This window comes from Populus euphratica, unplaced genomic scaffold (assembly GCF_000495115.2).
Source record: "Populus euphratica unplaced genomic scaffold, PopEup_1.0 scaffold48.1, whole genome shotgun sequence".
In the NCBI taxonomy this organism is placed as follows: Eukaryota; Viridiplantae; Streptophyta; class Magnoliopsida; order Malpighiales; family Salicaceae; genus Populus; species Populus euphratica.
Window position 1 is genome coordinate 1,263,943 of NW_011499879.1, and position 17,990 is coordinate 1,281,932.

General features: G+C 30.2%; 1 protein-coding gene across 1 annotated transcript; it reads left to right on the forward strand.

Annotated features, from left to right (window-relative positions):
• The first annotated feature begins 1,076 nt into the window (after positions 1-1,076).
• LOC105129060 (uncharacterized) lies at positions 1,077-3,578 on the forward strand. The gene is made up of 5 exons (XM_011030984.1): positions 1,077-1,449; positions 1,533-1,599; positions 1,705-1,753; positions 2,861-2,905; positions 3,198-3,578. Exons 1-5 carry the CDS (start codon positions 1,213-1,215, stop codon positions 3,262-3,264), a joined length of 465 nt encoding a protein of 154 aa, XP_011029286.1. The 5' UTR covers positions 1,077-1,212; the 3' UTR covers positions 3,265-3,578.
• Positions 3,579-17,990: the final 14,412 nt, after the last annotated feature.

The window sequence follows — 17,990 nt, forward strand, 5'->3', positions numbered from 1 at the left end:
TAATTTGACATATTTAAAGTATAATTAAGTTCTTGCACTTAATTAAATCTTTTAATTAAACCCAAATTAATTCTTAAATATAATTAAAATTTAATTTAGCCTATGATTAAATCAAATTAGTTTACTAAAAATTTAATTGTCCTTAGACTTAATTTTTATGCAAATTCGCTAAAAATTTAATTGTCCTTAGACTTAAATTTTATGCAAATTCATTCAATAATCATTTAATTTGACCTTGAATCTGTATTTTTTTTATTTTTTAGCATAATGAGGTACAATTAAGCTTTAAAATTTTCTCTAAAATTGTAGCTTAATTTCCTGGCCTACTTTTTCCATAGTAACAACTTTTATTTTATTTTTTATTTTTATTTTTAAAAAAATAATTTTTGATGAATAACCCAAAATTAGGTTATTAATGTTGATATTAATTCGTATAGAATAATTTATTGAAAATGATAAAAATAAAAAATTTCCTCCTAAAAACATAACCATATATTATTTGATTTTAAAATCTCTTATTTTCATTACCCAATCATCTTTTTTAATTTTATTTCCCTTTTCTTACTACAACAATTGTTTTGGATAAAAAATTAAAAAAATTGAAAATATATTGTTTTAGAAACAAAATTTATAAAATATTCTTTGAATTAATCATCTTACCCAAGTTTTTTATTTGAAAATATAGTTGTGATTGGTTTTTAAAGTATTTTTCACTCAAAAATATATCAAAATAATATTTTTTTATTTTAAAAAAATTATTTTTAATAACAACGCATTAAAATAATCTAAAAATAACAAAAAAAATATTAATTTGTAGTAAAGAAAAGAATAAAAATAAAAATTAATATTTTTAAAATATAAAAAAAAATAAAATAGTAAAGAAAAAAATAAAAATAAAAATTAATATTTTAAAATATAAAAACAAATAAAACCATAATCAGACTCTGAAATTAATAAGTTATTAGATTAATCATTAAACTGAGTTTATTGATAATAATTAGAAGACAAATAAAGTTATTTTGAATTTGTGCTTAGGCTTCCCGTCAATGGATAACTTGAAAAAATAAAAAACCAAAACCATATCCAATAAACACAAAAGCCCAAACGAAATTAGATCGTGGTAAAGTTTTTACAAAGGTCACTGAATTCCCCATCTATAACTAATTAAAATTATCCAAATACAAATCTCTATCTTTCTTTTAATCGCGGGAAATGGAAGAAGCAGCAGCATCTCAGGTGGATCAATCTACGGATACAGAATCAGTAATCATACAGCCAGACCTGGATCCACCAGCGATGTGTCCCGATGAACCCGACCGCCGTGAACCGAAAACCAATTTGAACCAGGGCGAGATCTTCAAGGCACTAGAAATCATCGAGAGAGACTCTCTGGCCATCGCCGGTAGTTTCACTTCTCTTTTCGCTTCACTTCGTGTCGCTCTCTCCGAGGTCAGTTTTGACTCTTCTAACTTTCTGTTTGGTTCTTGAGAAAAGGAAATGAAGTATTTTTTTTTTGTGTGTGATAATTGTAGGCTACTAGTACATCAGTTGATCATATTCAGTGTTTTGGTGATGCTACTGCTCGTCTTCAAGAATCTGGTAAAAATAATTAGATATTTATTTATAAGAATTTGATTATTGTTGATATTAATTGTGAATTTTTTATTTTTTGTAAATCTTCGATCATTGTATCTTATCTTGCAGTGCTTGATGCAGCAACGAAGGGAAATCGGTACATAAATTCGTGTATGAGGTATAATTTAATTAGTAATTTTTAAATTTGAAAGGTTTAATTAAACAAAAGAAAAGGGTTGTAAAATTGCTTTTGTTGTATTTTTCATTAGGAGAAATATTAACAGTATAGAGAGCAAGCTCTTGTGCTCATGCTTGATTAACTGGTAAAGTTTAAATTTTTCTCAGATGGTGATGAAAAGTGTGTGTGGGTGTGCGGTATTGGTTACTTTTCAAAGTTCTATTTGCTTGAAAATGTATTTAAATAATATCTTTTATTATTTTTTCCAATTTATTTTTGATATTAAAGCATCAAAACAATTCAAAAACATAAAAAAAAAAATTAATCTTAAGGAAGAAAAAAAAATAAAAGTTTTTGGTAATGCGCAGCCAGTCACATTCCCAAACAAGCACTAAAAAAAGGGAAAGTTGAGAGTAATAAATGTTAAGGATAGTCACAACTTCTATAAGATGCCTTGTGCTTCATATATATATATATCTGAAGATAGTTTTCTGGTTCTGTGAAGCATAATTTTTACATGGTTTTCAAAATGTTAAGTGCAGAAAAACAATGCTGATGGTTATTTTTCTTTCTTACCTTTTGGGATTTAATGAAGAATGTTGGATAATTCACATGTGTGAAAGATTTTTGGAGTGCAACATGGTTGTAGCTGAATCTGAATGAGATTGTTCTGCTTAATTTTTCACCACCTTGTTGTTTCCCCCAATTGCTCCTGGGATAGTGTCTTCGTGATTAGAAAATAGAATCAAAGTTTTACAGCTTAATATATCTGGACAAGTATTTCATTACCTATGAATTGAGAATTGAACCTCCAATTTGTGCGAGTTTTTGTTTGCCAGAGCCATCTGTCGCCATATTGTTTTGCCACCCCCTTCTGAGTACAAACCAGAATTTAAAAACAGCGTTAAATAATTTTCATGTCTGCTAGAGATAACTGGTTAGAGCGCTGACACTAACTTGGCTGGAGATAGTTCCTTTTGTTGCCTAACTACTCACTCAAGCAACCCTACTTGGAGTCTTGAAAACCTGTTTACAGTCCTTATTTGTCAATAGTTGATGATATTTTAAATATGCCTTTCCCAAGCCATTTCTGGAATTATGGTGCAGATTGAACGAGGAAATGAAGGGCATGGACACTCTAGCGACTCAACTGTATCCTTTGTGTTTGTCTTCTTAGCAGACTTGTTTGCATGTCACTTACCCTACTTGCTGCTTTAAGCTGCTTATGATGAACCGACAGGCTCATCTTACCTCCTTGGTTTCTCCTTCCAGCACGGAGGTAACCAAATGCTAGGTGGTTCCTTCTTCTCTGGGAACCACAGGCCTTTGCATTCAAGAAAGCGACTCTTTCTACTATAAAAAAATTTCTTGCAGTGCATTATAACTCTATAATTTCTCTTGGTTGTCATCTTCGGTATTTTTGGGTTTCTTAATGCTTGATTAGAAAAAACCTGAGGAGAAATGTCGATGTGCTGGACTCGGCTGTGAACAAACTCCTCCGCTTTCCATGAGCCACTAGCATGGAGTTACTCGCCTGAATGGTGTTTATCACTCCCGAGAACTTTTTATATACAACTTAATCTGCTTCCCAAGCTGATTTTACTTGGGGAAGGTTTGTATTATTTGGTGAGAGCGTAGCTCGTTTTAAAATTCTACCAGAAGATTGTTTTCTGTGAATTCGACATCTGGCTGCGCTGGGGAGCAATACTGTGCATGAGATCATTGGTGGGCTGTTGATATCTGAAAGCATGAACAGTTGTTAAGGACGATTAATAACATTAGTTCAATTGCACACTATTTTTCCCTGGAAGGTGAATTGATATTCTTGACTTGGCTAGCTGACTTTTATGGAAAAGGATTTGGCCTTTTCTTAACAATTAGGGGCGGAACTAGAATTATTTATCAGAGAGGGTTAAAATTAATATAATAAAATATAATATTTATTTTAATTTATTATATGAGTGGTAAAATAAAATTTGTATAATTTAGTTTTATTCAAACAACTTACTACAAACATATTATAATGTAAAAATTATAAAAGGTTTGGAGTAATACCAAATTAAGTCAATGTAATGAAGTTAATTTTGGTTTGGAGTAATACTAAATTAAGTCAATGTAATGAAGTTAATTTTATTTTTATAATATATCCATCACTTTGATATTGGTAGTCTTTATATCTATCAAATATAAACATACAAATTATATAAGAAACATTAGGTAAAGCGAAGCATTATTTATGTTTGATAAACTTTAAAATAAAAAAAAAAATAATAAAAAATAATTCTTACATATTTATTTTAATTGTGTTCATCGTTCTTTCATAAAATAAAAATCATTGATTATCATATCAATTGTGAATTTTTTAACAATTTTTTTTTATATAGACAATCAAATAATTTACAATAAAATTATTTTTCATCCGATTGTGAAGTCTTGTTTTAACAATCTTTATCGCTGAAAAAGTTCGTTTAGTAGTTGTTAATGAAACAAGAAGAATCAAAATAAATCAAATCAATATGTCAACTAGCGGATAAATTATTGATTTTTCTGTTTCAACTAATCTTTGACATAAATCAGCAATTGATGACATGTTTTTTTAACTTTGGATGATTTGATACATGATTGGATGACATGTTCTAAAATCAAAATATATATCATGAGAAAGAATGGATAATTTTGGCGGCTCTGCTTAAAACAAAACATAAAAAAATCCAAGCACAATCAAAACAAAAAAATAAAATATATCTAATTAATTAGAAAAAAAATCACCATAACAAGAATTCTAAAAACAATTGATAAAACTAGCAGATTTGAGGAAAAAATGAGCAAAAATCATAGAATTATAAAAAAAACTCATCAAATTATTAACAAAAATCTCAAAATAAAACTAAAATAGATTTTAAATTTAAATTACTTTATTTTATTTGATGAAAGATAAATTAATTGGTGACTCTATTACAATCTTTTTATAAAAAACTTTTACTCATGATTTGTGTTTTTATCAGCTATAAGATTTATGTTAAAACTACATAAGATAATAATCTTATATTTTTTCTTTTCACATAGGTCAATAGTAAATAAAAAATTAAAAATAAAGTTACATTTAATGTTAATAAGGACCTTTTTAAAATAAAAAAATATAACACCTCTAGCTAACACTTAATTACCTAATTCCATTGTGTTCTGGGTGAATTTTCTATCTCTGGTTTTCATTTTGGTGCTTATGATTGAAACCTAATTCTTTTTATACGAATATGAGTTGTAATTGCATTGTACATTATATTTCACATTGATTTTTTTTTTTCATACATAATAATTGATTTAGCGGTTATTAATCTCTCAGCATATGTGCATTTAAAATGTCTTACGGGGCCGGGCCCCTGCTTGCTCCCCTTGCCTCCGCCCCTGTTAACAATGCTGTGATAGCCCTACATGATGCACTGTAATTATCATTGCTCCTTTCCAGCAACCGAGGACGGAGATGCTCTGTCACCATTTTTACATCAAGTGTGGTTCATTTCTGGATTCCAATTCCGAATGCATAGAAGAAGACACGAGTCGATCATAGGAGATGCTGGAAGCTCCGGTAACCGCGTTTCTGGATTTGAGGATAGACAACAGGTCCAACTAAAAGAAAAGCCCAAGAAGGCCTGAAAAAGAAAAGAGGAATAATGAACCCCTGCCCCTCTCCAGGCATAGTGTAGAAGAAAGATTGTGGCCACGCTATACCCGGGGCAGTGGTGAGATCATGCTGTCTCCAATAGCGCGTGACTATTGGTGATGGGATCTTGAACATAAAGGTTCTTTCTTGAACAAGCTGGAATAGGTTTAATTATGGAGTGTGAAACCGGGAGAAGGAAAAGCGTTTTTCATGGAGTTTGATTCTTAGGTTAGCAAATGATTGTCCTAAAGTCATCACGTCTTATTGAAACGTGTTCCGCCTTTTGTCCTGCTTGAGGTGTCATTTAGATAAACGAGGGACACGTTACTCGCAAGTGTTAGATTTTATATGAATAGTGTTCACATTTCTCAAATGAGGCCACCTTCCTAATTGCTCGAGAAAAATGATCCAGCTGTTACAGCTCAAGATAAACTACGTTTAAGCTCCTATAGTTAGTGATGTCCCACTTCGACCTCCATAGTTTAAGATTTTCTAGCAATCTTTCTAGTAAATAATACTTCCCTTGGAGGTGAAATAATAGATAACGAAAACCAAGGAACCTGCCCCTTTTTTCTTAATTTTTAATTTTGGAGATATGGAAAACCTTGGTGGGATGCTATCCCAATTCCCATGCATGGGTGTTCTGTATAAGAGAAAAACATGAGGATTGAAGGGTATTCTCTGAAACTATAGGAGCAGTCTGGAGATTTAAGCTTTTTCTTAAGATTTCATATGGGTTAAAGTATGGTTTACCACCCTATACTATAGTCTATTTTCAACGATTTGGTTGCATATCTAATCAACCCGTGAAAAAAAGAGAAGAAAAGTCATAAACCCAACAATTCAGTCAATCAACACTCGGAAGCACTAGAAAAGAGGGAATAGGCTCCAAGAGCACGTTTCCGTGCACTCATTAAGTAGATTGTCGTGACTGTAATAAAGGTAATTAATCAACCACTAATTAATGTACCTTGATTAATGGGAAACTTAATTAGGTCCCCTCTCTATTGCACAAATTGCAGTTTAGGAACTGTTGTTAGTACAGAGACCAATTCAGAGTTCTAAATCTCTAGACATTCTTGCGTGTGAGCGGGCTACCTAACGTAGCTTGACTCGCCCTAAATAAACTATGGAAAATGCACGTATAGACCAGACATGCAATGATTTCCCAACGTGTTTGTCCTAGAATTAGCCGTTGACAGGGATAGTTTGGTAAATACAGAGCCAGCGCCAGCATGCTATCTGGCTCTTCTTCTTTGTTCAAGGTGATCAAGCAAGCAGCTGCCATGTATGAACTCAAGGATGTTTTTGGGGTTAATTATGTTTGATAGTGGGCAAAACAAGAAAGAGGCAGAGGAAGTGGACTCCTTGTAGTTGGCTGCCCTAACACACACTCTTGAATTTGATAAAATAAAAAAGAGAGTATAATAAGTCGCAATTAGTTGCAAAACCCAAGTATTATAAACTGCGTGATCATGTCGCGTAACTTACGACCCAGAAGAAATATATATATATATATAGAAAGCAGAGGAGAGGGGACACCCTGGGCACTGCATGGGCTGGGAAAACAACACTGCTGTTAAAATATATACAGATGAGTACAGAGACAGAGGGTAAGCCGTCGCAACATCAATGTGATTGATGCATTCTTGGACCACCTAATTAATTACAGGCTATAGTGCGCTCGCACATGTCTCAGTGTCGCAGTCACGAGGAAAGATGATGCCGAGCTCTGTTGTTAAAAGTGACTTGTGATAATCAACCAGTAATAAATAACTATTAGTGTTTGAAGTTGTTATAATTTTTATTCAAAAATATATCAAAATAATATATATTTTTTATTTTTTTAGATTTTATTTTTCATATTAGAATAATTTAAAACATAAAAAATTATTTTAAAAATATAAAAACATTTTTTAACGTCGAAAAATAAACAGAATCTTTATTTGTTTCTATGAATCCAGCATCTACCTATCCCCCACGATTGATGTGATAAAATGTACATGCTGATATCCATTCCATTTCAATTAAGAGGTTACATTATCCTTGTTTCATTATTTAAAAAAAATATTTGTTTAAAATTATTAATATTTTTAAATTATTTTAATTTGTTAATATCAAAAAACATGTTTTTAATATATTTTTAAATAAAAATACTTTAAAAAATAACTATTATTACAATTCTAAACATAATAGTAATAATGGGTATTAGATATGCTGAAACATAAACCAGAATAATAATAATAATAATAATAATAATAGCGCTCAATGAATTCAAATTCTAATGCATGCTGGATATGACAAAATTAAACAGAGGATAAGGTTGGGATATCGAGGGATACCGTCGGAGTATTTTTACGGTTAATTTATCAATGAAGAAAAGAACTCAGTTCAAATATAATTTAAGTTTTTTTCCTTAAATAATTCAGCATTTAACTAAATTAAACTTTATCTCAATTAATATTTTTTTTAATAACGTTGATAATGATGAATAATCATGATATTCTGTAATTTCACAGGGAATGATTTGAAGCAAGAAGACAGTGATATAATTCATGATCTGCAGGGGAAACTAAACAGTAGAGGCCAATTATTCTTCTCTCCACCCAACTGATGCGGCTGTCAACCTCCATTACTAAAGGGAATTCTTTCTTTAGAATACTGTAGTTATCTTGCAAGTGGAATAATATATATGAACTAAACATACTTCTCCTTCCAAGCAGTATCCACTTCATGCAATGGATCGATCCCTGTCATTAGCCTGGCTTCAACTGCTGCCTCGCCTCCCATGGTTTTTCTTCAAGATATCTTCACCCTTTGTTTTTTAAAAATGCTTTGTAAAAGAATTGATTCTACGCTGGATGGAGTGGGAAGTGAAATTAAAGTAATTCGTGGAAGAAAACAATGCTAGGGCAGACGATCTTTTCTCCTGAATTCATTTAACAGATGAAAAGAAGGTGACAGGTAAAATGACAAGAGCATTCAATTTAATTGGCCCACCAAGCACATCGTCACAAAACAAAATAATTGTCTCTTAAAAATACATTATCCCGCGTTGAACTTTACACAGGATTTGGTCTCTGTCAAGACAAATTTCAAAACACCATGAATCTGTACTCACGCCTTCATAAATGTGCAATAATTTCCTCCAGATTTATTATTATTATTGCTATTATTATGTTAATGATGGCTCGCCACCATATAGTTTTACCGGAGATTAAGAGGTTAAGGCGAGCGTTAACCTGGAGATTCTACTCATCTCGCTTATTATGAGACCTTGAAACCATCTCAAGATGTCCCGAGCGATTACTAAGTCCTTCGGGGTTGTTTTGGAACAATTCTGTAGAGGAGGGACAGCACCCGAAGTCAATAGATCCAACGGCTGATGGTTGTCCACGTTTAAGTAGGGCCACCGTTACTCTTTCTATGATTGTGACCGGGAAACCGCCGCCTGTGGATGGTCTTTGACTAGTAGGAAGTGTAGGGATAGACGGAAGGACTGGAGACTGGACTCCCCCAGTCAGTGGTATTTATTCATATTAATTTCTCTTTTTCCAGAAAAATGATGGCATATTTTGCAGCCTGGCGAATGGGCCCACCCTTTTTAAAACAAAAACTAGTACATCATAAAAACCCGGAATGCCATCCATTGAAAACAGTCGGTGAAATTCCATATTTTCCACAATATAAATGCATTTACTATATTATTTTTTATAATTTATTTGGAGTAAATTTTTATTTAGTTATAATAAATTTTTACTTTAATGCTCAGAATGCTCAGAATCATTTGATGTTATACGCTCAACTAGGTTATTGATATTAAAGATCTAAACTAGAGTACTATATAAATAATAATTTTTTAAGATTTTAATTAGAGTTTATTTTTTAGTTTATAAGTTGGACAAAAAATTATATTTCAATTTATAAAATATATTTGAAAAAAAAGCTTAAAATTATAGTTTTTATATAAAATAATTTACCAATTAATACAATCAAATACATTCACCTGACTAATTAAGCTAGATGATTAAACTTTAACTCTATTGTATTTCTAAAACGTGAAAATATGAAAAAATGTTATTTCATTCCATCTTTTTTATATTGTGTTATTCTCAATTATTTATGTTTACTGTGCTAATTTGACACCAAAAAAACAATTCTCTCGTTTATTTCCTTCTTCATCTAGTATCTATATATATGGAATACACATGGTCCACACGAATGTTGCTGATCTCTTTCACTTTATGGATAATTAATAAATTAATCAATCATCAATTTAGGACTCCTGCATTCATGTTTCCTACCGCGGGTTAATGAATCTTAGACTAATGTTTGTGTTGGTAGAAAATAATATAAATTAATATATAAAATTTTATTTAATAATTTAAGTTTTAAAATTAAATTAATATTTTAATTTATTATCATGATATTAATAATAAAGTGATCATAAATTTAAATTTTAATATCTTTATTTATTTAATAAAAATTAAATATAATATAATATGCATTTGGGTAAATTTCAAGTTTAAAATACTTTAATTTGAAATTATGTATTAGATAAAAATATAAATTAATATATAAAATCTTATTTAATAATTTAAACTTCTAAATAGAATTAATTCTTTCACATGTACAACTATACCTATTTATTTTTCTTTTGTTGAATGAGTCACTAATCAATCAAGAGTCTTTTAACTACTACGCCCTCTTTATTTGCTGGACCGAATCAAACGACACCGTCTAGTCTAATCCACCATGATGCCAACTGAATGGCCGATTAACGTAGCTTTTCTCAAACTAATGACGATAGGTTACAAGATTTGTCATGTATCTCACTCTTCTACGTCTAACAAAAAAGTCAAATAAATTCTCACGTCATGAATTTCCATTCTACATTTCAATTTGAATAAGATTTTGTAACCTTAATTAGTCGTCTGGATAGAATCTTAAACTAACTGTGATTTAAGAACAATGGAGTTAATATAAACTCTTAATGTTGTCTAATTTTTTAAGATGATTTTCGGATTAGTTTACATGTCAGTCGAGATTAAATTAATCTTTTCTTCAAGTCATTTATCTTAATCAAGAACACATCCTTCACATTAACCCAATACATTCAGCTGAGTATATAGATTTCTCTAAAAAGATTTTAAGATTTGATTTCAAGAAGTTAAAAATAGAATAAACTTCACTGACCAAACTCTTAGAATTCTAATGTTGTATAATTAGTGTAAACTGCGTTGATATAAGGCATGAAAGCTGATTAAGCCTAAAAGACCAACTCATGATCTATACATTGAAGTATAGAAGTTGTGTTTTATTGTATTTTTTTGTTTTTTTTCATTGCAATTCTCTTAAAATATATCGATAAAATATTTGTATCGGTGTTCACCGATAAATATATATATTGATAAAAAAATTTATTAATATTTTTATTTTAATTTATTAAATTTTTAGTAATGAATCTTAATTTTATGTGTTGATAATAACTATCTCATTATTAAAAATGAATACAGATTCCACAGACATGATAAATTAAGATTCTAAGATGGAAGAACTTAATAAACTACTGCTATTTTTTTATTGAAAAAACATTTTAAATAACAAGGAAAAACAATAAAAGAACATAAATAATTAAAAGGGATAAAAATAGGGCATAAAGCAAAAAGAAAGCATAATAGAAAAGCTTGGAAAGTAAATTACAATAATTTATTTGTATCGAGGCTGATCACTGAATACAAGAAGAGATTTCTCTATCTACGCTAAGCAGACATAAAGACCAAACTAAACTAATTAGGATATAATTTCCAGCATAATAATACTTATTAAATAAAAATAACTCAGAAAATAAAATCTCTGCCTGGCTTTCACTGCCGAGTATGTTGCTCGATTTGGGTGGTAACTTAAGCACCCTCGAAAACGTCGTATGATGCCCCCATATTTGCTGCACCAGAGAAACACACTGAAAATGTCGCATGCGGCAGAACACTCACGGGCAGTGCAATAATTCCAAGAGATATTAGACCCTTCGGGTCCTCAATTCAGAATTTTAACTTTTTGTGCAAGTCGCAAAATTGGTGGGGGTCAGCCCAATGCGAGGCCATCAACTTAATATATGCTAGAGAGAAAGAAAGGATTTCAAGAGGCAGTTATGGGCGCTAGAAGCAGCCAAATTCCAGCAAATCAGGATTGAAGGGCTCCTATGCTATATTGCCTCAAATTATTGGAGGTGCATGAATACGCGAGAGAGTTTGGGGAGAACCGCCGCGCTTAAGCCGAACCGCCGCGCTTAAGCCTTAAAGTGGTGATCATTTAGAGCCCACATAAATGGAAAGTGTATACAAAAGAATCGCATCATAGAATTAGACAAAATATCCACTGCACCCCTCGTAAGCTGAGCATTGGAGTTGTGGAACGAACATCAAGCATGGATCAGGAAAATTCAAAAGAGAGGCTGGGGAACAATTTTCGGGAAGATGTCATGAACATCTTGTACGTGAGAGGACACACACTGTGTGTGAAATTTGTCATCAACAACAAGTTCTCGGAGGAAATGGTAGTCCCATTCATCATGTTATATGGAATACAATAAATTGCTTCCTAGCACTCCAAGAAACCAAACTGTCATCAAGATAAATAGAGTAGCCATAAGTAAAAAGATGAGTGCGAGGTAGCCTGCTCAATCAACATCAAAGTATGCAACTACAGCACCTGGAATAACATGTGGGCAAAGTGAAAGGACAAAACGGAGGGCATCTTTGACATAATGTAGAATATGTTTAATACCAAAAAACTGTGATATCAAGTTAGAGCATTCAGAAATTGGTTGATGGTAATATCAGGGCGCGTGATAGTCAAGTATTGGAGTGGGAGTTTGCAAATGGAGAGTGTCTTTGACATCATGTAGAATATGCTTAATAGTAAAAGATAAAAATAAAAATGTGATATTAAGCTAGAACATACAGAAATTGATTGATAAAGTTAGCAACATGAGCAATATAGGGGTGCGTGATTGTCGAGTATTGGAGTGTGGTAACGAGATATCTATAAAGAATATGATAAAAATAAAAATAGAAGATCATTATTAAACAAGTGTTGGGAAGAAACCATAAGAGTATGAACATGTTTGTTGTCAAGTAATTGATCTCGAGTAAGAATACTCAGTCATATTCCAACTGACTAATAAAAAGACCATCTGCAGCTAATGAAGTTTCAAGGTAAAGAAAGTAATTGAGATGATGACCCAAATCCTTAGTTTCGAATTCAAAATTAAGCTGATAAGTAAATTTGTTAAGAAAAGATGAGTTGTTGCTAGTAACAATAATTTGATCAACATAAAAAAGCAAATAGATAATACTAGATTGCTTATGAAAAATAAATGAAGGGACATTTTTCTTTTTAGAGATAAGTCTATGTTCTTAGGGTCCATTTTTGCTTTGAGTAAAAGAAAGATAGGAAAAAAGTATATGATGAAAGAGATGTTTGAAATAGTTTTTTTGATAGGAAAAAAGTATACGATGAAAGAGATGTTTGAAATAGTTTTTTTCTTTTTAGTTCAAGAATAAAGATGACAAAGATAATTTTGGGTCTTTTTATGGGAGAAGGTTTTTAAAAAGCACAGAAAATAAAAAAATAAAAAAAACTACATACAAAATGATTAGGGTTAAAAAAGAATTTCTTTATTCTCACCATCGAATCAACAACTTTTCGTATTATCATAAATTTTTATAAGTTCATTCAATTATTGTATTTAATGCAAGCCACCATTTTATTTTTCAAAATACACCTTTTTTTAGTAAAGACAAGTCACCAAAGCATGAAGATCTTAATAGTCCTTCATGGGATATGCAAATCTCTTAGAAAAGGTAAAATAGCTCTCATTTATTAACAGAATATTTTCAAAATATTTGTCTATAATACACAAAAATTTAAAGGGATATCAATGGATTAATATTTTTTTTCCTAAATCCTTTATTCTGAATAAATAAACAAAGTTTAAGGTGGTAATCTATTATCTATGGACTCAGCCAATTACAGATCATTGACGTGTATAGGTCTGGTAAACCATTGGATGATCAAAGATATTTTACTCTGATGAGTTAGGAATATTTTATCCTAACAAGACAGAGATATTGGATCGATATGTAAAAAATTTTCATTTTCATGAATGATAAGACCTCGAGAGCTATAAAAATGGACCAAATTAACCCCTAAGAGACATGTTCATTTTTTTCTCTACTTATTTATTTTTAGGATTTTTTTTCTCTTATAACTTTAAGGAGAAAACCTTTTGCAAGAATCAAATTGTCAAAATTAGAAGGTTAATAATCATATCTCACGCCTTAATCTCATGGAATAAAATCAAACCTTATTAGGTAGGAATCATTTTCCTTGCCCCATTATTATATACTTATAAAGAGGAAATCACATCATATGCTTCTTCTCATTAATTTAGGTTTTGTCATGTTTTTATAGGGGCAAATTATTTTTCATCCCTAATACTTATGATAAGATATATTCTTATAGTATTGTGAATTTTAACCAAAATCAATGAGATGAAGTGAGTGGGAAGACTATTTAGAACTTGTTTAATAATGCAGCTAGTCAGACGTTTGCCAAACATTTGACCTTTTAAAAAAAAAATTCTTGGTGTTTTTATATTGTTTTGATGTATTGATGTCAAAAATAAAATTTTAAAAATATTATTTGGATGTATTTTTAAGAAAAAGCACTTTAAAAAACAACTATAACTATAATATCAGCTCTTAACCAATGAAATAAACTTTTTTTTTTTTAGTATTTAGAATTGTGGTGGCAATTTTATTAAATACCCCTTGCTAGATTTTATCTACGATCCCCATATCAAGATCTATTGATTTAACTTGATGTTATGTAATAATATATATAAAAATCACCATGTTATAGAGTATATCTAAAGTGAGATGCGATCTGATTAAAACTATATTTTACTTTAATTATAATAATGAAGGTATTTATTTAATTAGTAAATACTATATTTTTACATGAATCTCATTAAAAACCTAATTAAGAAAAATAATTATAATTTAGTTTTTAAAATATACATTCTCCAACTATACTTGTAAAAACTACCATGATGCAAAATACATACTAATAAAAAGAGAGAGAGAGAGAACCCACCTTCTGGCCACCCTTAAAAAAAAAGAAGAGTAGGTTATATTTGAAGATAAATCGTGGTTAAAGCTAAATAACTATTGATTTGTTATTTTGTTTTTTTATTTTAAAAGCTTTTAAAATGAATTTTAAATTTTTTTATTTTTTTATTTTAAATTAATATTTTTATATTATTTTGATGACTAATCCAATCAGACAAAGAGTTCCACCTAGTTAGCTAATTTTGATTAAGAAAAAGGAAAGCAAAAGCAAATTCATGCTGTCGATTTCCAGCCAGAGGTTTATATGAATAGAAATGAATCCATCTTCTTTTCCATTTACAGAAACAATGCCGATGGAGAATTTGGTTATCTGTCCTCATTCACGCGCCCCAGAAAAGTCGCCAACTTGAACGAAGAAACCAAAAGGTCAAAAGTTTAATTTTGATTTATCATACATTTTGGTGACTTTAGATTGCATTATTGATTGCAAACTCATGCGTGAATTTATTCTAACCTCTCAACTTGTAGGTAGCGAGGTGGGACGACTCTACTTTGATTTGATAATTTTTTTAAAAAAAATTTTAAGTGATTTTAAGTATAATAAAAATTATAATAGCATTATTTTTATAAAACATTATTATAAAATACATTAAAATAATTTTTTTAAGATTTATTTTTAATATCAAAATGATTATTAAAAATTTAAAAATACAATTGGGCTTCAAAGCAATACCATAACCCTAGTTATACACGTTTCTTAGCATGAATGTATAATAATTAAGTTGGAAATTAGAATGTGAGTGATAGCAACTGAAAATGATTGAAAATCCAATTTAACCACATCCTGATTAAATAACAGTAGACGTGCGTATAGATGAAAATGAACCGGGACATGGCGTCTACAAGATGAAATTAATAAAGTGGCTCAAGGTCAAGTCGGACCAAAAGCAGCTAGCCACGGCGGACCAATTACGAATGTTGCTTAAGAAAATGAGAAATCCCGGGTATAAATTTTCTTCCTCTCATATAATTTCTATTCAGAATTCAATAGTCAGTAGGAAATCACGCGTGAATGTTTGGAATTTAGATTAAATTTGTTTTTTTTTGTTTTTTTTAGATTATTTTAAGACGTTAATATCAAAAATAAACTTTAAAAAATAAAAAATAACTTATACTACCCTCCCAAACACATACTTGCTGACTATCTCAAGCAGTCAGCATTAATTAACAAATTATTGAGGACACTTGGGAGCTACATTAATCCCAACTAAATATGAAATTAACCAAAGATCATTTCATGTTTATCTTTTTTTGCTCGTGCAAGCATAAAGTCATCTTATTTAACTTTATAGTTCAAATAATAGGGCCGGTGTGTATAGAAAAAAATAGAATCTTAATATATAAATAAATTGGAGAGTGAACGATAGGATTTTAAAGCTTATTTAAATAAAAAAATAAAATTCAAATAAACAAAACAGCAGGAATTGACTTGAATACAACTCTGTAGAATGATCGGTGTGCTAAGCAGTATAACGTTAATCAAGCATTTATATTTATTTATATGCTATGAGACCCATGTATTAGCTTGCCCCTTACCAAGCCACGTCACTACTTCTCTTTACAAGCATTTCGTGGGAAAGTTCACTGTCGTTTTGCTACTACGTTTCTATATTTAATTAGATCCAGCGATCGGTGCTTGCGTTCTGGTGCTTGAATTATTGGCTGGGAGAATGACAAAAGACACATGCATCCATCATATTTTTCCCAACTTAAACGAAAAACAAATACCCTCTTAATAAAAAAATAAAAAAATAAATAATCTATAATTTCCTCCTTAATTAATATGATTTCTTTTTATTTTGACTATTGTTTATGATTTTGATGAAAAAACCCTCCTTAATCCTCAACCCTGGCTCTGAGCTAATGAGAGGAGAAAGGAAAGGAGGGAGGGTCATGAGGAATAGTGAGGGCTTTTAGGGGTTTTCCCATCAATCTTTTTAACAAAACCCTAATAATAACGGGGAGGGGGATGAAGGCTATATTTTTTTCACTAAAGCTGAGGGGAGTATTTTTTATACGTAGCCTGGAAAAATCATTAAAAGCGATCACATGAAATCTGAGAATCCAGTTCAGAATCTGTTCTTTTACACGTATGTTTTGTCAAATAACAGGCAGATAAGCACGCACAAGGAAATATAATACTAATCCTAGTCGAAGAAAGGTTGGAATGGTGACAGGGGAATCTAGGATTATCCAATATGAGTGTGTTTCTTGGAATTATCGTGGTGATTATATATAAAGGGCAAAAATGATTTGCAGATCGGTGGTGCTACGCAGTGGATACATGTCAGCTACTATTTAATACATACTAGATTATTGCCGGCGATGATCGAGTTTGTTAAAGTAAAGAAAATATTCGGATGTTTTTATTATGTTTTTTTTCATAAAAAAAATAAATAATAGAGAGATTGATTCCATGTGATTTAGTTCCTTTGTTATATCTAGAAAAAAAACTTAAATAATTGATCAAAGTAAGGTTTGGTTTAAAAAAATCAATACGATATATTTTGTAAAATATTAAAAAGATAATAAATTAAATGAACTCAAATCAACTCTAGTTAATATCTTAAATTTGCTATCTCAGCAATAAAATATTGATAACCCTATGAAAATAAAATAAAATAAAAAATTATTAAACTCAAATCTCGATCAATCTAATATTAAAGGGTGGATTAAAAATAAAATTCAACTAAAAAAATTGGAAGGGTGAATTAAAAATAAAATTCAACTAAAAAAATTGTCTAGGTTAACATGTCAAATATAAGTTATGAGACCGGAATAATCTCACAAAAAAAAATCAAAATAAATTTTAAAACCCAATTCTCAATCAACTCAATGTTTAAGGATAAAATTACATAAACTCATTTAAAAAAGAACACAAAAAATTACTTGAGACAACCAACAAAACCTGTGTCCCAGTTTATGAGACCGAGATAACCTCATATAATGCAAATCAAAATAAATTATGAAGCCTTTTCTTAATCAAATTAATATGAAATGATGAAATTGTAAAAAAAAAATCAACTAAAAAATTAAAAAATATGACCAGAGTCAACCGGAGTTAACCTACAAAACTTGGATCAAAAGACAAAGATAACTCTATGAAAAGCAAATAAAAAAAAGAACAAAGTCAAATTCTTAAACAATAAAATATTAAAGGATTAAATTGAAAAAATAATATTCAATTAAAAAATACCATAAAAAACCTAAGTCAACTAGTTACCTTGTAAAACTCGCAACCAATTTTATGAGACCATGATAAATAATTTAAAACCTAATTTCATGTAAATTTAATTTTTAAGGATGAAGTTAAGGGAAAAATAAAATAAAAAAATGATCGAAGTCAACATGATCAACGCATAAAACTCGTGACCCGAATCAT